Genomic DNA, 24,464 nt, shown 5'->3' with positions numbered 1-24,464 from the left:
GTATGTTGTGAAGGGAACCTTTGTACCAGCATTTTGTGTTTTACAGTTTGTTAATTTGGTTTTTTTTTTAATTATTCTTTTTTTTTAACCAGGCAAACTGGTGTATGAAAGAATTCTGTCAATGTGTGTGGATAACCGAGTCTCTCTGCCAGGTAACTTTGTGTTTGTTTCCACTCTGCTCCAGGAAAAAACCATGTCCAACCTTGAGGAAGGTTAAATAGAGACAAGGTTTCTGTCCATGTTCAGTATTTCCCACTTATTGCAATAGTATTATTTAAAATTTATATTAGCCTTTTAAAGTCAAGTATTTGAGTGCTTAAGTCTCTTTTGTATGCTCTCTAGTCATTATAGATTTGCATACATGTTTGCTATAGATTCTCTGTATTTTCTTTTTTTTTTTTTACAATTTCTGATTTTGGAAGAGCAGAGGCAGAGGTTGGATTTGTCACTAGCAGCTCTGAGATGAGCTCCAAGTTCATGAATTCAGGTTCTGAAATGTTATTTACTACAAAATTATACCTTTTTCTTGTTGTGTACTCAGCTCTGACTGCTGCTTAAGAGAGCTGAGAAGCAAATGTATTGTCTAGTTTATTATTATTGTGCACTTAATTTCTTGATGAATGGAAAGAGAATACAGTTTTAAACCTAATGTGAAGAGTAACTTGTTTCCAGAAAGAATGTAACTATTTCTGGGTTGGTTTTTTTGCCAGATAACTTTTCTCCAGAGAGTGTTAATGATACAGCTAAAGAAACTTGCTTAAACTGGTTTTTCAAGATTGCTTCAATCAGAGAACTTATTCCCAGATTGTATCCTTGTCAAATGAGACCCTCACAGTGTCTCTGCAGGTTTTTTGTAGATTTTTCCAAACGTGAACATGTTTGTTTCAGTAAAACCCGCAGGATCTGATGTTTATACTGGCTTTGTTTTGTTTGTTTCAGGCTGTGTGTTTTGAATGTACTTTTGAGTCATGTTTCATTGTAAACTGAATGCTTAATTATTGGCTCTGAGCAGTTTGGCAGTGACAGAGATGATGTATGAAAAATTTTGAAACAAAATCTCGTAGATAAATTTCAAAAATCAGCAAAGTGTAGTGACATTAATTACAGAAGGCCTTAAAATAGTTTGGTCAATATCCATTTGGTGTATGTTTGCTTATGGTTTTTCAGTGGTGTGAGTCTTATTTTTGTTCCTTAACTTGGCTTCAATGTAGTTATGTGGAAGCAGCAATACTGAAGTGCAATAAGTTCCTCTCCAAAACGTAAGAATAGTGCTAAGTATGGGAAGGGAGGGGATGGGCAACACTAATTAAATGAATTAAACATGGGAGGTGTGTGATTAATGGTGGGTAGGGTCTTAGTAGAACTGAGAAGAAGCAGTACAGAGAGGTTTTGGAATTTTTGATGAGAATACCATGAAAAAATTAAAGGTGAACTGTGGTATAATTTGAAATACAACAGTGCTCTCAGTTTTCAAACCTATGTACAAATGTGCCATCAGGTGTCCCAAATCCCAGTGCAAATTGAAAAGCAGTGGCTTCTGGGGGTGGAGGGGAAGGAAGATTGTTGAAATGAGGAGTGTGAAAAAAAGGGTAGAAAACTGAAAGGAAAATATTGATATCATACTGGGAGAGACACAATAGGAGAAATAATTTAGGAGCAATGAACCACTATCTGTTGAAAACTTTGGCATAAGTTTAATGTTTTGCCAACCAGTGCCAGCTGCTCAGCAGAAAATGTTCCTTCCCTTGTAATTGTCCTTCTTCAGTTGTATTTTGAAATGAGTGTTGGAAGCCAAATTGCTACTACAGGGACAACTTTATTATCCCTAAAAAGCAGTTCTTTTACTGGAATTAGTGGGCCTCATATCCAGGCACTAGTACAGCTCTGTCAAAAAGGACCTGTGGGAAAATGAGACATGGAAGGAGTTCTGCCAGTTCTGCTTTAAGCATCTGCTTTCCTTACACTGAGTTACACTGAGGTTTTTTCCATAGCTCTGCTGTTCTTGAAGCTGGAGGAGGAGTTTTTTAGTTTTGTCTTGTGAATAGCAAATACTGCAATTTGAATATAGCATATGTATTACCATACACAGAGATTTTAGTTAGGAAATAAGTTTTTGTGCTAATATCCTTTTTCTGTAACTCATGCTCTGTTGTTAGTGTACAAGGCAGCTACTGAAATTATCTGTAGGGGATGTAATTCTGTTACATGTAATTCTATTATTGATGTTGAAGCTCATTTTCATTTCTGATAAAAACAGGGGCATTTCAGAGTGTCTGCCACGGTTAACATCCATGATTAGAGGAATTGGAGATCCCCTGGTTGCAGTCTATGCCAGAGCATACCTCTGCAGGGTAGGCTGACATTTACCTCCTCTGATCTGTACCAAAGAGTTCCTGCAGCCAGTGCTGCCACTGCTTCAAGGAACTAGCACTTGTATCTCAAGCAGTCAGCAGCCTGTTCTTCCTTTCAACCAACAAACAAAAAATGATTTCTCTTCTGTTTTACAAATGGGGAATCTCTCTTTAAGTGTTTGTAATAAGTAAGAATATTTTTCTGTGCTGCTGTAGGCTGCTGCAGTGCACTGGAGTAGACCCTGATTTCCTCAGTGCTTACAGATACTTAGAGCTGATGTTAGGATGGTGTTTAAGAGCAGCTGTAACTGCCTCAGGGGGGTTTTTAGTGGACATGACTATAAGAGTAAGCAAGGAAATAATCAGTCAAAAGCATGTGATTCAATGCTGCTTGTTGATTTGATTTGTGTGACTTGTGTATTCCTTCAGCAAATGCATTTTTATCTCACTCTGAAGGAGAATTGGTAGATGCCAATAAAATCTTCTTCTTTTAATACAGGTTGGGATGGAAGTGGCACCACAACTCAAAGAAAGCCTGAATAAAAACTTTTTTGACTTTCTCCTTACATTTAAACAAGTAAGCAAATAAGTGTTTTATTTGCAAAATCAGATAAATACACTCCTTAAACAAACTGCCACATGCTTAAAAAAAATCTTAGAAGTTCTCAAATCTAGATTTAGGGGTGTTCCTGTATCCAGATATAGTATGGGAAACTTGATGTATATTCTGGTAAGTTGAAACTGCTTTATTCAGCATGTTTCCAGACTTGAATAATATCTCTTAGGAGCTTGATATTTTTTTCCCCCAGCTTGCAAGGAATGCTTCAGAATATCTGTACCTTTGTGCTATCATCTGCTTCATTTCCATTCATATACAAACTTTAACCAGTATATCATATCTCCCATTAAATACCTTTCCACAGCAACACATTTTTGTCTCTTATTTCAACAGATCCATGGCGATACAGTTCAGAACCAGCTGGTGGTGCAATGTGTGGAGATCCCTTTGTATTTGACCCTGTATTCTCCTGCTATAGACTGGATTTTACAGTGTATTGCATACCATGCTCCAGATGTAAGTGAATGTGGTAATGCTCAGTACTAAAGTTGTGGTGAAGAGTTAATTTTACCTACTAAAAAACAACCCCTCAGTCAGTTTTTACATGAGTGTGAGTGAAGGCAAGTAAAAAGAGCCTACATAGGACTGTCTGATGCTCTCTTCTGTACAGGAACACTGTTGGCTTCCACAAAGCTCAAGTGTGACCACTTCCAAGTTCATAGGCAGTATTCCTGTTTGTTTCCTGCTGTCCTTTAGCTAGTTTTATCTTTATTTGCTGAATTCATCCTTTTCTTCTGTCATACAGCTACACAAATGATTTGACTAACCTGTAGCTTAACACAGTGAACAGGCTGTTTCAATCTCTGTCAGTCTGGCAGAGTTTTCACCTCTCCTGCCAGAGGTAACTGACCTGACTGGCAAATAGTGATTACCTGGAGTAATGGCATGGATGAAGGATTGCAGATTTGACTTCCATAAAATGGTGGCTTTGATTGAAATGCCACTATACCTGTTCCAGAAGAAGTGCTTTATGTTTAGCTACACCATTGTTTTCTTGTGCTGTAAATCCAGGGTAAAACAGGACTATTGGAATGTATTGGGAAGGCAAAGTCTCTATTCACTAATTTTAATAATTAATTGTTCCAGGTTCTGCTTACTGAGATGATGGAGAGATGCAAAAAGTTGGGGAACAAGTAAGTGTTGCAGAGTGTAGAAGACAGGAGTCTGTAATGAGTACCCCTGAGTCCCTGGAATAATGTTCTCTCTTCCTCTTTTGGAAATAATTTGGATGCATAGTGCAGCTTTCCTTCTCCCAGTAGCTTACTAAATCATGATTATGAACATCTGTTTTCCAGAGATGAATTCTGAAATATGGTAGATTACTTGTCAAGCTAAAGTTAATTAGTTTAACTTGGTTGCTGTATTCTGGCTCCTCAGCCAAAGTCTAGGACATTAATGTGCTCTCCCTTAGCCATGTCTCTGATGCCTGGTTGTGCTTCACTTTTCTGGGTTTTCCTCCCCTTCTTTCCCCTGTCTTCCACTGGCTACAGTCAGGCCATTCATGGAAGGTGGTAGTACTTAGGGATTTGCTTTTTTCAACATTAAAATTAGTGTCTCAAATGTCTCTTAGAAGTCTTTGTGCAGGGTAGTTGTGTTCAGGAAGATGATCTGGTCTGAAAGCTGGATGTACTGACTGGGTTTTGTGAATGCAAACTGGCCTGAACTGTAGTTAAACAGAGAGTAAGTTTCTAAATGTCAGCTCCTCCTGGTTTCCTTGATATTTCTACTAAATTCCTGCTAAAATGATGGCTTCTAAAACACCTGTGTGGAAGAAGTATTTTACAAGCTGGGTTACCTTTCCTTATCCTTACCTTTCCTTAATGTTTTCTTGTTTTGCTTATGCATCATTAATCCTCATCAAAGCAAGCTCAATTTGTTTGAGGTTCTTTTTTTCCTTATTCTCTTCCTTTTTTTTAAAATTTCTGATAGATGCTGGACAGTTGTTAGTCTAGGAAGTTCAGATTAATGTAAATGCAGGTACTACAGCCTTGGAGCTGCTGTTGTATTGATCTGTGCTGTTCATGGCAGTGCTTTGCTGTTGAATTCAGTGATGTCGGCGTTCAGAGCAGAGTTTATTGCTGCGAGATCAATGGACTTCATTGGCATGATTAAAGAGTGTGATGAGTCTGGATTCCCAAAGGTAACATTTTCTATCTAATTTGTACCAATTCCCTTCCTTTGACAGAGGTCTTTATGCTCTTAGTTGCCTACATAACTTGTGTCGCTTAAATAAAATTATTCAAGTGGTTTGATCTGAGAATCTTTCTGCACACTGGACCTGCCAGACCAGTTTGGATGGATGTATATTGTGTGCTTTTAATTAGAAATTTCTCATTAACTTTCAGCATCTCCTCTTTCGCTCCCTGGGATTAAACTTGGCATTGGCTGATCCTCCTGAAAATGATCGCCTTCAAATATTAAATGAAGCCTGGAAGGTTATAACGAAGCTGAAGAACCCACAGGTGAGTTACTGTCCATTCTGTTTCACTGCTGACTCTGTGTTTAGAGCCAGTTGTTCAGGCATGGCATTGTTTACCTTTTCTAAATACACACAGTTGCAAAAAAATAAGTGATGGCTGTCATATCTTTGGATCATCCCTGCTTTTCTTAGCTCTGCTGAAGCATAATTTAATTTTACATAGCATTAGTACACAAATTCAGCTTTTGGGTTCCAGATCTTTAGGTCTGCATGAATCATACCTCAGTAGTCAATTCTTTTAAGTGTAATTTTTGCAAGTGTATTTCTCACAGTCTCCTGCAAATATTGGTAGTCATGAGCACCTGTATTTCTAGGATTATATCAACTGTGCTGAAGTGTGGGTGGAGTATACCTGCAGACATTTTACGGTAGGTGAAAATCACTTTGTTTCCTTTGAATTTTTCTGATATGCACTAAGTGGCTGTGTTAGCAGTCTGGTATTAAAGATGGAAAGGCTTTGACTATTCAGTATAACTGTGTAGGAATGAAAAAATGTGTTTCCTTTAATGAAAGATGAAGGGGGACAAAAGATGCAGCTTTGAAGCTTTACTCCCCCACAGCACTGAACATTTCTTATCCTTGTTTTAATGGTAGATGGATCAGTTTAAGTAAGGATTTATTGGTTAAAGTTCCTGGCTTAACTAGAGCTCTGTAAAAAGCTGATGCTTTGGTAAATGGAAATAAATTAACCTGCTCAACTGGTGTTTAGTGACTTGATTTACGTGCCAATTTCATTTTGTAACTTCGTTTTTTGCTGCACAGAAGCGAGAGGTCAATACGGTTCTGGCTGATGTTATCAAACACATGACTCCTGACAGAGCATTTGAAGATGCTTACCCACAGGTAAAGAGTTTATTTTGCCAAATCTGCAAATCTGATGTGCGTTTTCTTAGGTGGAATCGATTCTTAAACATTACTGATAACTTTTATAACAAAATAATTATTTTTAAACACTAGCTACAATTTGGAAAGCCTCTTGGAACACTGTAATGCTGTGATTTATTGCTCCTTTTCTTCTATGCATATCAATGTTTTAATTCTGAGAAATGCTAAACTGGAATGATTTATGTATTTAGAAGTAGCAAGAGTTAACTCCTACATCAACAGTGGTGTTTGCTGAAGGAAATTAGCAATCATGATAGGCTGTTTAAACAGAAGTAAGCCATCAAACTATCTCCACTTGGCATTGTTAAGGCTTCAGTGAATCAGTGTGTCCAGTTCTTGAGACTGAATGCCAAATGAGAGATGGATTAGTTGAGAAGGTTTTTGTGGTTATTTGGAGGGTAGAAAAAGTGCCTACAAAGAGGGTATATAGGAAAAGTGTGTAGGAACAGCATAGCTATAGTTTGTCCTGCTTTGGGGAAAGAAATTACGTTGTTGAATGCTTGAAGCATCTTTCAAAAGCGTCTTCTATGAATAACTAGAGAAGAATAATCTCTGGTGTGGATAGTCTTAATTTAACTCTTATTACAATAATTTTCCCCTTTTTTAAACTTTTCCTTTTTCTTCCCTTTAGCTGCAGTCAATTATTCAGAAAGTTATAACCTATATCTATGACTTTGCTCTGCTTTTTTCAGTGGTAAGTAATATTCTGTTTAATAAATTTTAAGGAGAACTGTTTGACAGTTTTTCTGCAAGAGAATTTATCTTGACTGGAGTATTTAGATTGTTTACAAGTTCACAGAATGCAAGGACTTTTTATCAAGTAGCTAAGTGCAAAAATATTTTGTGAGCTTTCTGCTGCTTACCACTTAAGTACTTATTATTCCAATTCCAGTTTTCTTTACTTTTTTCATGAGGCTGTTCAATTTTGTAAGTTTGTTTGTTACTGTGACATAAGTGGCAATCAATGGAAGATGAAATACCATTTATTTGTGTGTGTGTGTTAATGTAATTGCTGGTAGCTGTTTCTTTTTGATGACACATACTTATCATACCCTCTCCTAGCACTTGCACTGGAACAAAGTGGAACTCAGGGAGGTCACAACTCTGTGTGAGGTAGAAAAATAGAAACAAAGACAGCAAGTGTGTGTCACAGTACAGAAATCATTTGAAGAGTGAAACTTGAGACTGATGTCTGGATAGATGTGAAATTGTTGATGATGTGTGGACTATTTTAATTGTTTATAATATCTTACCTTTTTTTTTCCCATAGATGTCTGAATTTGTGATGACCCTAAGCTGTTTGAAGCATATGATTGCTTTTAAAAATAAAGTGCAACGTTTGATTCAAACAGTTCTGTATTTTGTGTTCCCTTCTGCATCTCTGCAATCAATAAATTGATACATCTTTCAGCCATCAGTCCTTTTCCATTAGTTCTTTTTCATCCTTTGAGATTAATTACTGTTTTAAAAACAGATGAAAATAGTTTTCCCAAAATAGCTGTGTTTATGAAACTTACCCAAAATAAGCGTGTTATTTGTAACATACCTAATTTTACTTGTTTATGTGTTTGTGCTTTCAGGAGAAATTCTTGCCATTTCTGGATATGTTCCAGAAGGAAAGTGTGAGAGTGGAGGTTTGCAAGTGCATTATGGAATCTTTTATTAAGTAAGTGGAGACTGTTGAAGTGAAATCCACTTTGGAGGCTCTGGGAAACTTACTGAAAGATGGCTAGGGAAGAGGAGGCAGTATATTGGCTATTTAATTTAAGAAGGTGTTCCAGGCTATGGGAAAGAAAAAAGAAAATGTGTCAGTTTTGTTAATCTATTGATGGACTGTTTGACTGTTCACAAAGAAAGTTGAAGTAATTATATTGATGCTGACTTGCTGTGGGTTAACAGAATAGTTGTTCTCTGAGCTTATTTTTTTTGGTGTGTTGCCTTAGTTGGTTTATGACATTTCTTACACTTTCCAGTTGGTGTGACAGCACAGAATAGAGTATTGCTACAGTTGAAAATGAACTTAGAAAATGAAAATACATTCAACTGTTCTGAAAGTCAAGCAGTTATTTTCTTTTCAAATAATTAACAGGTTTCTTGAAACATTTTTCTCATTTCCACCTTCCCTTCAGGTATTTATATTCACTGCTGAGCTCCCCAAGCCTTCTCTCCCCTAGGGCACATGGGGCCAGCTCTCTTGGCTTTACTGCCAAGAAATGAGAGATGCTGTGGCCCCTTAATCATCTTAGTGGAGCTGCTCTGCACATGTGCCTCTGTACCTAAACCTGACACTGATCCTTCCTGCCTGTCCCTGAGTAGCTGAGAAATTAAAATATATCTTGGTAAATCCAGGATTGTTTTATTTTAATGTTCTTAGATTGCCTCAGTGTATCACATGTCCACCTTACTGTGTCCCTTAAGGAGTCAGAGTCTGTGGCTTGGCAATGCAAATGTGTAAATTAAGATAATATTACTTGGCTGGCATTTATTGCAATTCTACCCATATTAACCATGTGATCATTGGTGTTCATTGGTTCACAAACGAATTTAAAACTTGTGCAGTGTCATACAGTGCTGGTGATTGAAATGATGCATTAAATGGGTGTCATCCTAGTGCTTGTTTTCCATTTTGACAGAGCAGGATTGTTCATCACTTTTTCTGCAACCCTTTGTAGGCACCAGCAGGAGCCGACGAAGGATCCCGTGATCCTCAACGCCCTGCTGCACGTCTGTAAGACAATGCACGATTCTGTGAAGTAAGATGAACTTCTCCTGAGCTCTCATTTGTGCACAGTGGGGCTGCCTGATGTGGTTTCGTGTTTCTGAGGCTGTTTGTTTCAAGGTGGATTAAGACATGAATCCAATTAGTGCTGAGGGAAGAGCTGTGCAGTGAAGTGGCAGCACGTACCATTTGCTCTTTAATTACTGCTGTATTTTGAATACTGAAGCAGAATTTTAAAAAGGAAGTAGCAGTGGTTTTGTAGCTTTCCAGTGAAGCAGAGACGCTTTACAATCCAATCTTCAAAACACTTTGAGGGTGAAACCAATGTAACAGTTGAGTTATAGTGAATAATAAGCTATTTCTGAGATTCAAGTGAATGTGTAGCTACTAAAGCACAGATTGCCATACTCAATTATACCTTTTTGTGGGTCAGTGTTTTCAGCCATTACAAAGGGTGTGAAATCTTTAAAAGATACCTGGAAGATCTCTAGAAACTTCAGTAGGGGAAGCTAGAACTGAGAAGCTGTTGAACCATCTGTATCTTTTCCCTAATTCCTCCTCTTTTATTTTGCCCTTGGCTTTGAGAGCTGAGGTTGTTTGGCATCCCCTGTGCCCTGTTGCACCCTCACTGTTGTGCAGTGTGGAAAGCAGTGTGGTTTGTAGGTAACTTACAAAAATCACACCAAAATCTGTGTCTGACTGAAAACAGAGCCAGCATCAGAATGCTGCAAATTCTAGCTCTCAAGAGGACAAACCTTTTTTTCCTTCTGGTTTGGGTTGAATTGTAAGGGCACAGTCTCTTTTGCCACTGAGCCCAGAGCTGCTTAGTATGGCAGATGCTGCAAAGGAACTTAAAACTTTCTCATCCTTGATAGGCCATGAATGCAAGATTTATTGTCAATAAAGAGGTCAGATTTAGCATGTAATTCAAATTTATACCAGCTAGAGCGCTTTATTTTGGGTTAGAGTACCTTATTTGGCTCTATGTTACACTAAAAGCCACTTCAGCCTTTAAATAGAACAATATATTGTACCTAAACCAGCTTATTAAAAAAAATAAAGTAGTTTACAGCAATCCATATTGGTGCTTCCTCTGACACTTTGCCAAAACAATTTGATTGTAAACCAGCAGTTCCTTGAGCTAAGATGGTTGTACATCTCATGGTAAATCATCCTAAATTCCAGTTATTTTTAACTAACTCCTGCATCTGTTTTTGCATGCTGGTTGAGGAAACTCCCAGCCCGTTGTGTGGGGCTGGCTGACCCCTGGAACAGCTGTTGGAGGGGAACAGCCTTTGACTGGTAGGGGTCTGATGCACAATTGAACTGGAAACCTATTGCTGACCTGGAGATCTCATTACAAGCCTTCTGAGCCTTTCAGAGCCCATCAGTTGACTCTTTTGATTGGCAATGCACTAATGAGCTCATCATGCTGAGGTTTTTTTCCTCCCTTACTGAATTTGTATAGTAAAACTATTGTTCTCTTCCCATCTGCTGTCTGAGCTGGAAATTGGTAACTGATACACTGAAGGTCAAAGCAGGAGCCAAGCATATAATAGTCAAGGGATTAAATTGTATTAGTTAATTGCAATTTAACTTTTTGTTCATCCATTTTCAGTGAAGCAGGTTTGACTGACTTGATTTTTATGTGATGTAAATTTGTTTCAAATCAGATTTTGGACTCTTGATGTAGAATAGGTATCTGTGATAGGTTTGAAAAGAAACTCCTTTTTTACATATCAGTTTAGTTCAGTGCTTACTAAAACATAAAGAAAACCAGCACTATAGCAAGGTGAAGTTAATTATTTTTAAATTCTGAGGCAAGGTTAGTTAAAACAGAAAACCTTAAACAAAACAAACCCCAAATGAAAGAATAAACTAGTGTGTTTATTGTATTACACAGTGTATTATATTTAAAGGATATTTCAAAAGCTTTATGCCTTAAATAGGATAACTTTCTCCTAAGAATAGAGTTAGTAATTTCTTTAGGTTTTTAGACTTAATTCTTACTCAAGTTCTCATGTTGCAACACAAGGCTGAAGCCATTTGTTTGCCACAATAAAAAACAATAGTGTAGCTTCTTTCTCCTCATGCCAAAGTTGGAGTTTTTTAGAGAATCTAAAGACTCTCACCAATTTTTGCTTTTTTAAAAATCTGTAATTTAGTTTGGTTCATGGCTGACTTGGTGATATTAATATAAAAATTAGTTTTATACAGAAAAAATTTTAAAAAGTTATGTATAATTTGAACCTTTATAGATAAGTAGGATAAACAATATTCTAAAATTTACCAAATTTTTTTTCCTAGTGCACTAACACTTGAGGATGAGAAAAGAATGTTAGCAGCTCTGATAAATGGATTCATAAAAATGGTGAGTGACAATTGTGTGCAAGTGTTGGGTGCACCTTAGAGCTGGGATTTTGGTGAGATGCCCATGAGGAGCAGGTGCCTGTGTGCCTGAGACCACTGAAAACCACAGGCAGTGCATTTCAGGGAAATAAGTGTGTCTGTGTCCAAAGAAATGTCACACAGTGCTGAAGCTGATTGGTGCAAGATGAAAGTTTAAAGTACGCATGTTGTTTGTTTATTAGTGTTCTCTGCTAGTTTTGTAAATCTTCTCTAAAACAGAGCACATATTTTAAATTAAAAAGCAACTGAAGCATCAGAGAGGTCACTGGTTTATGTGAAAAGTTTCACTACTTAGCTTTAAATGGAACCAATTACCAGCTTTCAAAAATACAAAATAAGTGTAACTTTGTTATTCTATCTCTGTTTATCCTAATTTATAAATAAGACAATTTGTATCATTACATTAGTAGTCTCAGGAGAACCCCAGCTGTTCTGTCTTCAAATTAGTCTTTAAGCCATCCCTCACTCTTACTCCAATAAATCTTCTGTTGGTCCCTGTTGGGTTTGAGATGTTAGGGTGTTTTAGGGAGACTTTCTCAAGCTTTCTGTATTCTCTAACCACATGCTGTCAATGCCTGGTTTTTCTTTCACACAGAGTTGTCAGGCTCTGTGCCTCCTTGTCCTCTTTGTTCTTTGTTGCAGTTCTATGGATTTACTCTAGATGGTTGCTTTTTCTTCAGCTATAATCATTTACTAATTAATATTCTAATATAGTCTTGCTTTATTAAGCTTTACATGCAGTATAATTTCCTTTAGGAGGATTTCTTGCAATGAACAAAATTTAATGTGTCTTTATAGTCTTGGTTTGGGGGGAAAATCCCATAGCAGCAAAATGACTATTTATGAATTTAAACCAGCACACATTAGGATGTGGAGGGAAAAGCAGTTCTTACAGTCAGTCTTTTTGGTGGAAAAAATAATATTTTTGGATATGTTTTCTTGAGACTAGGACTCAAGAATCAGCAGTTGTACAAATAGAGGAAAAGCAAAGACAGTTGTCAGTAATGTGAGAAGTAATCCTTTGTTTTCTGGTGCAGTTGCTTTGATCTTTCACTGTATGGATTAAATGTAAATTTTATTCTAATTTTGTAAAAAAATCTTTTGCATGTGACTTGAGAAATAATAAATAATGCAACCTTGACTTCTATTAGAAAAAAAATTGCTATAGAATACATAACAGCCTGGAGACTATTCCTCATGCTCTGCTTTTAATTGACAGCTGAGACACTCCAGCTGACAGCACTTGGGTGTTTTTAAATCTACAGGGTTGGAAGAGGGTTGTTCTCACACAAAGGTTGTTTTTGGACTTCTTTCCTGCCAGAATGCAAGGTTACAGGCTTTTGCCATACTATATAAGCATGTATTAATTAACCAAACTTGAGGAAAACCTACTTTTCTTACTATTTTCTGATTAGGAATAATGCTGTTTTCTGTTGGAGGCCCTTTATCAACTAGAAATTAGAGGAATCTGAATACACATTTACAGATCTGTTTCTATTATTCTGTCTTGCTTTTTGTCTTGCTTTCTAAGTATGATGAAAACCAAGCCTTTCTCTCTCCTATAAAGAAGACTTGTGCTAGTTTTGACAACACTTCACAAACAGGATTTAAATTTTGTTTTCTTGAAAAATGCTTGATCTGTAAAGTAGACCATCATGGGGAGTATAGACAAAAAAAACCCCAAAAACCCAAAAAACCAAAACAGTCAAACTTTCATGTTTCCCTGAAGCTCAAGTATTGCAGACAGTTAAAAGAACAGAGATTCTCTGACTGCTGTTTGTTGTTACTGCTGGGTTTTCTCCTTAACAATATGGGGGGATTTTGACTTTTAAGAGCTGTGGTTTATCTGCATGCAATTTTACAGATATTTGAGGGCTACAGTGATAAAGTCTGGGGCCTTTTTCTCTTACAGGTTTCATTTGGCCGTGACTTTGAACAACAGCTGAGTTTCTATGTTGAAGCCAGGTCAATGTTTTGCAATCTGGAGCCTGTTCTAGTCCAGCTGATTCATGTAAGCCACAGTTTATCTACATTTCCTTAATAAATGAGGATATATTTTTATTTCTCCCATTCCCTCCTCAGATTATTGGTCTATTGCAAAAGAAGTCTGAAGTATTTTATTCAGGTGTTTATAAAGTGAACTTTGATCTCATCTCTGGTTTTATCCCCCTAAACCCTCTGAAGTTCTTGCTTGACAGGCATGCATGGTGTCATTGCAACAAAGAAAACAGGCTACCTTGCAAGAGATTTCATGTGTAATAAAATAAATGGCACTTTTGTGCATTCAGAATTTGGGTTGCTGCTTCTGTAATCCTCCATCTAGGAAAGATTAGACTGTGTCTGGCTGCAGATCCAGGCAGAGTCCTGCTGTGCTTGGGAAGGTTAATCTCTTCTCTGTATTGAGTCACAGGTGTGCATTAGCTGCCTCTGATTCCTTTGGAACATTGTATCTTCCCTTAAATCCCTTTGTTATGGTTTTTTTAATCTGTGTTAGCTAGAAATCATGATTGTTATGCTAGCAAGGAGGTGACAGCACTATAGCTGGGAAGGAAATGATAAGCCAAAGGTTTGAATAAAACAAGTCTACTTTCACAAATTGAGTCATATTTGCTCTAAGGAAATCACTAAAAATCTCCCAATAAAAAGTAAATAGTACAGAGGGCACAGTGTATCAGGGTTCCTTTGGACACTGGTTATTCTCTAAATGCATGCAGTAAAATATGCAGGTTGTTATTTGCCACTGAGGCTGTGCATTTTTCTTAATGGTTTGCTTCTGTTTTTTGTGTGTAGTCTGTGAACCAGCTAGCAATGGAAACCAGAAGGGTGATGAAAGGAAATCATTCCAGAAAGACTGCTGCATTTGTCAGGGTAGGTCTGACTAATAAACTCTGAGCCTGCTTTCCTTGCAGATAATACTGTCTGCTGCCACCTAAGTTTATCATTTTTGCAAAGCAAGTATATTAGTATTTTTTGACGCCGTTTGTAGTCCCATTTTCTCTTGTTAAGAGCAGTCTTTCCTCTCTGAAGCCAAATGTTGCTGTTTAAGGAAGAAGAGACCCAAACCATCTAATAGCAGCTTTGTGTTGAAAAAGAGCAGCAAGATTGACTCCCTCTCCAAAGGAAGGTTTACCAGAGAGGTGTTTGTGTGAATTCTGGAAAGCTGAGCTTTTCAAATTATGTTTGAAATAAAATACCAAATTTCTATGTAACTCGGTCACAGAGAGAATGGGAGGTAGGGTATAAAATATATTCAAACTTCTGTCTCATAATATCAGTGCTGATATGCTGAAATCAGGATTTGAATTTCAAATAAGGTGCTCCTTTCAGCTTTAGTGCCTCTGAGTCTATATAGAGATGGTCACATGTGCCTTGAACTGTGCTCAGGCCATGACAGGATATCCAGGTTGCTTGTGTTCCCTTCTTCTAACCTGGAATGTGGCAGCCAAGCCGTGTCCATCTGCACGTGGGAGGCTCTTTGTGTGCGCTCCAGGTCCTGGCAGCTGTGTGCTGTCCAGGGCAGAGGCTGCTGGGCTGGCACTGGGCAGCTTCTCTCTGGGCCTCCTTGCTCTGGCCAGGGCTTTGGGCTGTGCAGCTGCAGCACCTGGGCTGCATCTGCTTCCTCCTGTCCCCTCAGGCACCTCCTCTGACCACCTGGCACATGGCTTCCCCCTGAGGACACTCCTCTCCTTTTCTAGTTAGCTTTGGGTCTTGAGCTGCAAGGTGGTTACCTGAGGAGAGAGGAACTCTCTGAGCTGCAGTCACAGAGAGTCAGTTTTCAGTTTATCTAGTAATAGCAACAATTAAAAAAAAATTATTAAAATACTCATTAGAAATTTAAAATTGCTGATTTTGGTCTTCACATAATATTTGCTTTGCACTGAAAATCTTTCCCAAAACTGATTTACAAATTTTGATTCCTAATTGTTTATTAAATCAGTAAAGATTGTTATAACTCTGAGATAGGAATTTTATTCAATTTTTTAAAATTTACTTTAGGCTTGTGTTGCCTTCTGCTTCATTACAATTCCATCTCTGACCAGTATCTTCACACGTCTCAATCTGTATCTACACTCTGGACAGGTTGCTCTGGCAAATCAGTGCCTTTCACAAGGTAAGGCATCAATTTGGCTACTTAAAGCTTCTCATATTTCAGAAACATTTCTAAGTTAATAATAACTTGGTTGATATCCTAAGTCATATGTATATTTATGATGCAATTAAAATACAGCTCTGTTTCAAACACTGCTCAAGCAAAACCTTGTCACATTAAAGCAGTGGGATCTCAGCAGCCAGGACAGCTGACTGTAGCTGACACAGTCCTCACCATGAGGTAGGTTGTCCTAAATTACTTAAGATTATGGAAAGCATGGAAAGCTTTTCTCCTGCATAATTATGCAAGCACTCTAATCACAAATAAAGTGCTTTGTTATAACTGAAAAAAGAAACAAAAACATCTGTGTAGTAGTTCACAGACTGACAAAATTCACCAAGGAGCTGGAAAAGAATTCCAGGTTAGGTCAGTGACAGCAGAAACTTGCTATCAAAGCACCTGCTTGACAAATGCTTAGCCAGGAAAATGTGCCACTATATCAGAGTGAAAAAATGGTGTAAAATATCAGATCACTTGAAGACTGAAAAATATATTTTCTTTTTTTGGATCTGGATTATTGATTGAATTGTGCCTGAGCACATTGTCAGCCATCCTGTTAGTTCAGTGTTAAGTAATAGTAGATTCTGACAAAAAGTGATTTTGGGAAAAATATGGGAGCTATTCTGGCATCAGAATGATCTTTAAGTCTGTATTAGCATTTAATATGATCTCATTCATGTCACAAATGGAAGTCAGTTATCTATTCCAAGAGTCTTCATATGCTTTTAACTGCTTGCAGTATTTTTCTTTTCCTTTTTGAAGTGATGTCATTCTACTTTGTTTTGCAATTTTAATCCTGACTTTTCATGTCTGCTCTCCAATAGTAAATGCTTTTCCTTTACATGTTTCCAGTGGAGCTGTGGGAGTAATAAATTGGATTACTTTGCAACATCTTTTGTTGTGGCTGTTAATTCTTTGTGTTAGTTCTGTGCTTCTTCACGAGAGCTTGTTTTCCAAGCTCTGCATTTACCAGCAAGTTCCAGCTGCACAAACAAGCTGACTTAGGATGCTGATTAAGACTTTTAGTGCATGGTGACTGTTGCATTTCTTTGTTTTGAATCTGATGTTGCCCATACAGCAAAGCAGAGGGATTTAGAGTAAAGCTGACTGTTGTGTCCAAGTTTGTTGTGCAAATAAAAGGTCTGCAAAGTCTGTTGTTGTGCCATTAGCATTGTGCAGTTGCTTTCAGAGTTTACATAAAATGGGCCCACCTTTTCTATGGTGTTTTATTTAATTGACCAGCTTACCTTATCCTGTATGTCAGTTTTCATTATTGTTGCTGTGTTGCAGATCTTCTCTTATTGGAAGCAAATCCAAAGCAGTTTTTCTGTAATATTTGGTCCCTGACCCTGAGTCAGAAACCTAGTCTGTGATTTAATACCTTTCAACTTATAAACTGCTTTTCAATTATTTGTGTGATCCAGTTCTTTTCTGAGTGAGACTCCTGGGCCCCAACAATTGTCCAGATTATTCAGTGTGAGAGTTTACAAACGTGCACAGCTGTTTGACACATGAATACAGTGCACTCACTAAACAATTTACAGGATCCCCATCCTGAAATCTTCTATGGGAGCAGATATATGCAAAGTATTATGAACTCAGTCTCTAAAATGCATGTTCATTAACCACACTGTCCTGAATTTTAGACCCATGAGCTAGACAGAGGAGCATTTGGTCCATCTCTGCTTTTGTTAAAATGAAGCAAGAGCAAAACTGATGTTCAGTAACTCACTTCATTTACCAAGGTTTTGTAGTTATTCACTTTTCTGCTCCCCTTGCAAAGCTATTTTGGGTATATTTGGACTCAGAGACATGTCACTTGCATGAGTAATTTAGCATGTGTTAAACAGAAACTGTCTTGGGACATTTTTTGTGAACTGTCTTTCCATATGTTGATGCACTGAAGTCACATAATGTGTCCTTGAAAGTCACTTTTCACTCAGTTTAATCTGTATCTCAACTGAATGAATAAGAAGTAAGAAGTAGTGATTAATTCATAGCAGCAAATTTCACTCCAGTCAGTGAACTGGTGCCAATTAGACACTGATCTACTAAAACCAATGCAGCATGAAGTGAAGATTTAAGAGTGTGCCATTAATGATAGCATTAAGCCAGGAAGGGAAACTGTGCCTTGTCTGTAACCTTTATTTCATGCTGATTTGAATTACCTTAATTAGTTTAAAATTGTGAAGAGAAATAAAGCTGAAAGGTAGTGTACCTGATCTGATAGCTCAGTCAGCAGTGATGCATGCATGAGTTTTGTGCATGCACTTCCTCCTTGAAGATTCCAGCTGGTGTTTGTAGCAAGGTAAAGTCTTGGATTTTTCTCACTTTTAAATTTCTATGGGGAATCCAGCTGTTTGTGAGTTGACTTTTCACTTAAACACATAACAAAATTGAGTTCCACAACTTCTGTTGGCAATAGGAAGATTTCTCTAAATTGCCAATGTATCTCTCTTGAAAAAGAAGGATGTGCAGGTCATAACATAAAATGGATTTATGAGTCTGAGGATTGCATTCTAAACTATGAGCAGTTGGAGAGCCACAGCTAATCTGCTTATAGCTGGAAAAGTTTGGGGTTTGCCTCATTCCCAGTTTCAAGGGGCAGCAGTAGTTACCATCAGTCCTGGTGTCTCACTGCTCCCATTTCCTCTGTCCCTTGCAAGCCTTGCTTGCTTGGATTTCCCACACTGTTAATCAGATCAAGTTTGGACTCATCCAAATACTTCAGTATTAGAAAATTGGAATTTTTTGGGGAGTAGGTTTTCTTTAAGACAATGAATTGGGTGAGAAATATGAATTTATAGGCTCGTGAAACTCCAGCAGTAATACACTGATGGATGTCTGTCTGGGAACGTTCAGAATGGATTAAAAATGACTCTTGTCTGTTTCATCTCCAGATCCTAAGACCTGCTTTAAATGAATCTGTAATTATGTTTAAAATGTTTTAGCTGAATTTGCCCTGGATGCATAGTTTGTACCTCTGGAGAGCCTATTAAGAGCCCACCTTTGAAAGGAAGATGCTAGATTTTACAGAGATGAACTTTTCATTTCTCTTAGCTGAGCCACTGAGCACTGCATGCTGCCAGCAGAGAATAATAAATTCTCATTGGTCATGCTTTCTGTCTTGGGGCTGCTTGGACTAAATTGAGATTAAATGCCTGCTCCATTGTGTCACTCTTCTGCACTTCAGAGATAGAGGTATGATTTTCATTGCACACATTTCCTCCCTGTGGAAATGCTACTTTTGTCTGTCAAAAAAAAAAGAGACAGCATGAGTTTTTAATGTTTGGTCACAGCATTCAGCAGGTGGTGGAGATGACATAACTTTCTGGTAACATGTGTTAAGCAGCATTTTTGTTTTAAAGGCTGTGAAATCTTTGCCTCACTTGAGAAATAACATGCTGAGTGAATAAGGTAATTCAGCTGATTCTGGCTCACTGATTTCACTGGGATATTGTCAAACTTCATTAAACTTTATAAAAATGGAGAGCCTGTCCCTCAGGTCAACTGCTGCAGACCTTTGTGCTTAGCAAATGCAGATTTCAATTCTGAAGCATACAGTACTTAATTTGTTTTGTTTTCCAGTTGTGGCTAAAACACAGTTACACCTAGTAGATTGGAAAATAATTTCATTTCTACTGCAGAAAATGTTACCTTTCCATGAGTATCCTCTAAATGCTTCAGTCACACTCTGGAGAAAGTATGGTATGGAATATCTAATAACTGATTTTAAATCATAGTCTAATAATGGTTTAGAGTATTTTCTCAGTACCATTAGATAAGTTTTTTGTATTTCTTCTTAATCTCCTGAAATCTTTATAGATCTGAAGACTATAAATAGAGAGAATTTGAGATGATTAATTTAGAGAAATAGGAACATGAAGAGATTTTCCTAATTACGGACACTAGGACTTCTGGCTCATGTTTCTCTGGTGAGAATGGTGGATGCTGACTCTGTTGTCTTTTTAAATACTGCTTTCCATGAAGACAGTAAAAGAGCTTTGGGAAAAGCATGATGTCATACTGCTTTCCTTACTAGCAATGCTAAGTGTTGCTTCCTTTGGACACAACTGTGACCTCTTCTCTTACCTGGGACTTCCACAGCTGGAGACTTCTCCCATTCCCTGAGCTTTTTCTTGTTCCTCTCTCTATCCCAGCCAATCACTTTTCTGTATGATGTGAGAGAGGTGACATCTCTGTCTCTGTAAGCTTTTCAGACTAGTACTTTATATATCAGTTTGTCAGTTCTTCAAGTCTGTCTAGCCCATGACCTGTTTTTAAAAGTGTCTTGTAGCATCTACTAGGGAAGCAATAATGTAGAATGATGCTTTTTGGCTTTCAGGTGCAGGTGATTTAATGCATCCTTCAACAAAGCTTGTATATGGACGAGACCATGGTATTTAATAAAATAGATGGACCAGTCCTTGGGAATTTAATGTTTTTCATCAATTTTTACTTTTTGGTCTTTGTAATTTCATGTAGCAGTGAGTTCCACAGAGACCTGCTGCTTGGAAGTCCAAGGTTTAGGGATTCATTTATGTTAAATGTTGGGTGAGTGGCTCAGAGCATGCAGCTGATCTGCTGGAGCAGAATTCAGTCACTCCTGCTTCATTTTCTTCTTGCTGTCTATGAGATAATGTAGTCTGCAAGTTCCTGAAGAAATTGTTGTCAGTATTGCTTTTTCTAATAAGGAAACAGTTCCATGCCCTAGCACCTTTTTTTGTCTTTTTGTGCTTTTGGAAATGGGAAGATTGGAACTAGATTAGATTATTCTAGGTATAAATGCCCAATAGCAATCTAAATTATACAATGGCACCTCAGTTTTCCATTACTCTCCTAGTGATTCTTATAATTGCCTTGCCTTTTCAGCAGCTGTTTAGGATGTAGTTTTCAGGAAACCATCTATAATGCCTCCAAAATCTTTCATGAGTGTAAATAGCCTATTTAGATCTTCTTTTTCTATAGTTATAGCAAGGGCTGTTTCTTTCCCCACATGCCATACTAATATTAGAGTTCATCTGCTGCTTTATTGCTCAGAATCATGACATCCATCTGTGATGCTTTGCAGTCACGTTCCAGACTAGTCTGCAGACATTGTCACCTCCCAGCTCATCCTCAGGACATGTCTCTGCAAAACCTTAAGGAATGCAGTAGTTATTTTGCTCCACTGTGAAAATTTTTTCATTCCCGCTCCTTCCCCCATCCACCCCACCCTTTATTAAGTTATCTACCCTCATGAGGACCTTTTTCCTTATCTTCTTTCAGCTTGGTTGTTTGAAGAGCCATTTCTATAAGGATGAATATTAAAAGGGGTTTTTTAAATCTAGGTATTTATAAACTGAATTACTTTTAAACACAATCTTGCTGATTCTTTTTATCTGCAGCTAATTCATAGTATGAATTAACACAGTACATTCCAGCTCACCAAGCAGCAGTGCATTCATTTTCTAATTTCAAGTTTTTTTCTTCAAAGAATTCTTGGTTGTGTCTGGATTGGAAGTGATGTGTAGAGGTCTTTAAGATGGAGAACAATTAGCAGTAGCTCCAGGGAAAACCACATTTCAACAATGTGGCAAAACTCTCACAGTGACCCCACCAATGTGAGAAGAAGGAGATTAAAATGTTTGCAATGCTTGGTTGTCACAACAGTAATGGATTAATTCATTTAACAGAAAAAATAGAGTAACAAAACCCCCACACTTGCTTCCCAATAATTTTTTGCACTGGAGTGCAAGCTTCATTAAATTTCCAACATCTGTTGGATGTGGAAGCAAAATCTTCAGAGTATTAAATGAGGTTTGACAGTGCTGTAAGACAGGGAAGTGGTGTGGAATGCAGAAGATGTGCATGGTTCCTGGTTTTGTCCTTTGGGTGGACTTAGCCTGGTGTAATTGTAGCTGTGACTAAAAATACTTTGGGTAGGTATGTTCAACTCATTCCCTTTTGCTCTTTGAAGGTGGCCTTAAGGAGTTTAATTGTTTTCCCATCTGACTTTGTTCCTCCTTATTTTTGCCTGCTTAAAGTCTTGTATTTGTGCAGTTTAATTAGCTATCAGAGATACAGAAAATACAATGCAAGCTGAATTTTTATATATAGAGAAGGACTGATATATAGAGCTATATGGAGGTACATATAGTTATGTGTAGGTATAATGAAACATGTACTTGTGTCATAGTGAATATTGTCAATAGCAGAACATTCAACACCAATTTCACATGTCTTTTCTTCTGTAGGATGCTAATTCTGGAAGTGCTGACTTGGATATCCAAGACTGTTAGTTTTTTGTAGCCTGAAGGTCAGCATGTATGCTTGGGGGAAAGATTTATAGGATTATGGTCAACCAAAATGAAGGAGCTGCTGTGAAAGGATGAATGTAGTGAAGCATGAAGTATGTTACATTGGGAGCAGTGCACAAGATATTAACAGCAGCTGGGGAAGGCTCCATCATGGTGATTTGTTGTAATGCACAGGCTGCTCTCCCCTTATCCTCTTTAACAGTGGTTCATTTAAGAAGCAGTGTTGTACTTTAGGCAGATAACAAAACAGCATCCTTCATCAGAAGAAGCCTTTTTTAATCTTCTTTTTGGTTTTTCAATCAAGAACATAAGATTGTTGTGGTTTTCAGTGCTTTTTAAGTGGTTCCTTAGATCTTTTGGAGGCAAGGAAAAGCAATGCATGGTTTTGTTTTAAAACATCTCTACAGTAATAGTTTTAAAAATTGACTTTTAAAGACACAGAGAAACCATCATTGCGTAACCTCATAATTAATGTAACTCGGAATTAAACACTGATGTTCATTTCATACTTGAAAAAACAGCAGGTCTGTGACAACCTTTTCAGTGAGCCTTTTCTCCAAACTCAGAGCATGTAATGCATTCTCTGACACCTCTCTGCCAGGATGGTCATGTTTAGAGGACAGGTCATTTTCTGCAGTCTGTAATAAAACCCTTTGCATTGGTATGCATTTATTTTTGCTTCTTATGAAGCACATATATCTTGGATGAATGTGCTTTTAATGTTCCAGCATGAAATGGTTAGCACAGATTGGCAGGGCTTACTGCAAAATGAACATATTCTCCTTTGCCAGTTCTGGATGTACCAAAGTGAAATACAACTGCTTTGTGCTGGATGGCTTTTCTGGCTTGCCTCTCTGCATTGAATGGGGGAAGCAGGGGGAAAAGGCAAGGCACAGGGATGAGAAGTGTGGGGCAGGAGCCTCAGTGTCCCCACTGTGCTGGGGCAGGCACAGGGTGGGGTTTGCAGGTGACCCTGTGGCCGTGGGGGCAGCAGCCACCTGCAGACAGCAGCTGTGACTGCCGGGGACAGCGAGGACACAGACGGGAGCCCAGGGAGGTGGTGGCAGCACCTGGGGGGAGCTGGGCACTGCTCTCAGCAGCCCCAGGGACCAGGCAGCTCCTGGCTCTGGAGATGCTCAGCCACATGAGAAGGCAGCTGCCATTCACAGCAACGGCAGGAGGCTGGAAGAGGAGATTGAATCAAATTTCAGGTTTCAAATTGAAGATAAGAGGCTTTGGGTTTGCACTGTGGCAGAAGTTCAGAGGAGAATGTGAAGGACTGTGATTGCTGGGAGAGCAGGCAATAAATTAGGGTGAGGCACTTTGCAGCTCTTTTTCACTGTGGATGCTGATTGCTGCACAGGTCATTCTCAGCCTGTTATGAAATAACTTCAGAAGGCAGCAGCATTCCCTGCACAGACATGGGTACTTTGGTATGCAGACTATTCTCTAAGGCACATTTTTTCATCTGTCTGGTCACTTGTTTTTATTGTATGGTGATGTGGGACATGCACTTTTATTTTTTTTCTGCTGAGACAACTGTGGAAGTGACAGCGATTCATTTACTTGTGCTAAAATGAACATCTGCTGCTGCCTTCCTTCCTCAAATAAAGCTGAGAAAGATTACTTGCCTTCCTTTGGGTTGGCTGTCTAAACTTATAAGTTGTTTGAAATAAACCTTCTTTCGCCTCAAAACAAATGTGTAGAATGAAAGGAAGGACAATGTTTGAAGGAAGGGGTCTGCGTTCTAAGCACTAAAAAGTCCTTGAGCACTTGTGTGCTGAAAAAACAAGAGTGAGAAGAACTACAGTTTTTCCAAAGCACATGTTTCTCTGGTATTCCTCATAAGCTTAAATTAGATATCAGTTGGTACTATATTTAGCAAATTTGCTTGGAGTCTCAAATGAATTTTTCCAGAGCAAGCTGTGCTCCTGGAAATGCCCATGCCTGCCTGTCAGTGGTATCTCCATCCCAGCCATGTAACACCTCTTGGCTTTCACCAAGAATTCTCCTTTTGCTTTTGATAAAAGCTGATTACACGGCCTGGGTCTCTGTTCCTGTAAAATAAAGATACAATATTAATTCTGAAGGATGCTTTGAAGTATATGGCTCAAAAACTTGAGTGGGATGTGGATACTTGGATATTCTGACATGTTGGCAAGAAAAGTGCAAAACAGTATTGCTGTCAGAAATTTTTTTGTGAACTCAGCATATATAGGAGTATAAGAGGGAAAATATTGTAGCTTTTAATTTGCGAATATTAATAAACTGAGGAATAGATGTTCTAGTGTTTGGAATTTCTGTTTTTGTAAGATTAGAGACATAATAAAGAGTTATGAAAAACCTCTTAATAGCTATTTTGCCAAGGCTGTAATGGTGGATGGTTGCTCTAATTCCTGTATTGTGATTCTTGGAAAATATTCTTTTATCTGGGTAACCAGCAATACCCCAGGTTCTAGTACTATATTAATATTTTACTTTTAGGGTTATGAATAATTAGAAATATAAAGTTGTTGGTACTTCCTTAGAATTTAACATCCTTTTGTGCATGAA

General features: G+C 38.0%; 1 protein-coding gene across 2 annotated transcripts in view; it reads left to right on the top strand.

Moving 5' to 3' along the window:
• Positions 1-24,464, top strand: part of VPS35L (VPS35 endosomal protein sorting factor like) — a 41,866-nt gene that overhangs the window by 9,631 nt on the left and 7,771 nt on the right. For both annotated transcript variants that reach the window (XM_084216639.1, XM_084216640.1), the window contains exons 9-26: positions 93-152; positions 711-807; positions 1,212-1,259; positions 2,258-2,351; positions 2,851-2,928; positions 3,304-3,426; positions 4,057-4,103; positions 4,999-5,110; positions 5,316-5,432; positions 5,764-5,817; positions 6,212-6,292; positions 6,966-7,028; positions 7,915-8,000; positions 9,007-9,087; positions 11,361-11,424; positions 13,375-13,473; positions 14,253-14,330; positions 15,459-15,573. In XM_084216639.1, coding sequence (XP_084072765.1) covers positions 93-152; positions 711-807; positions 1,212-1,259; positions 2,258-2,351; positions 2,851-2,928; positions 3,304-3,426; positions 4,057-4,103; positions 4,999-5,110; positions 5,316-5,432; positions 5,764-5,817; positions 6,212-6,292; positions 6,966-7,028; positions 7,915-8,000; positions 9,007-9,087; positions 11,361-11,424; positions 13,375-13,473; positions 14,253-14,330; positions 15,459-15,573 — 1,497 coding nt within the window. The remainder of the gene's footprint in view (positions 1-92; positions 153-710; positions 808-1,211; positions 1,260-2,257; positions 2,352-2,850; positions 2,929-3,303; positions 3,427-4,056; positions 4,104-4,998; positions 5,111-5,315; positions 5,433-5,763; positions 5,818-6,211; positions 6,293-6,965; positions 7,029-7,914; positions 8,001-9,006; positions 9,088-11,360; positions 11,425-13,374; positions 13,474-14,252; positions 14,331-15,458; positions 15,574-24,464) is intronic.

This window comes from Fringilla coelebs (genome assembly GCF_963513975.1).
Source record: "Fringilla coelebs genome assembly, chromosome: 16".
Taxonomy (NCBI): domain Eukaryota; kingdom Metazoa; phylum Chordata; class Aves; order Passeriformes; family Fringillidae; genus Fringilla; species Fringilla coelebs.
The sequence above is the reverse complement of the archived record's forward strand: the minus strand, read 5'-3'. Positions and strand labels throughout refer to the sequence as shown.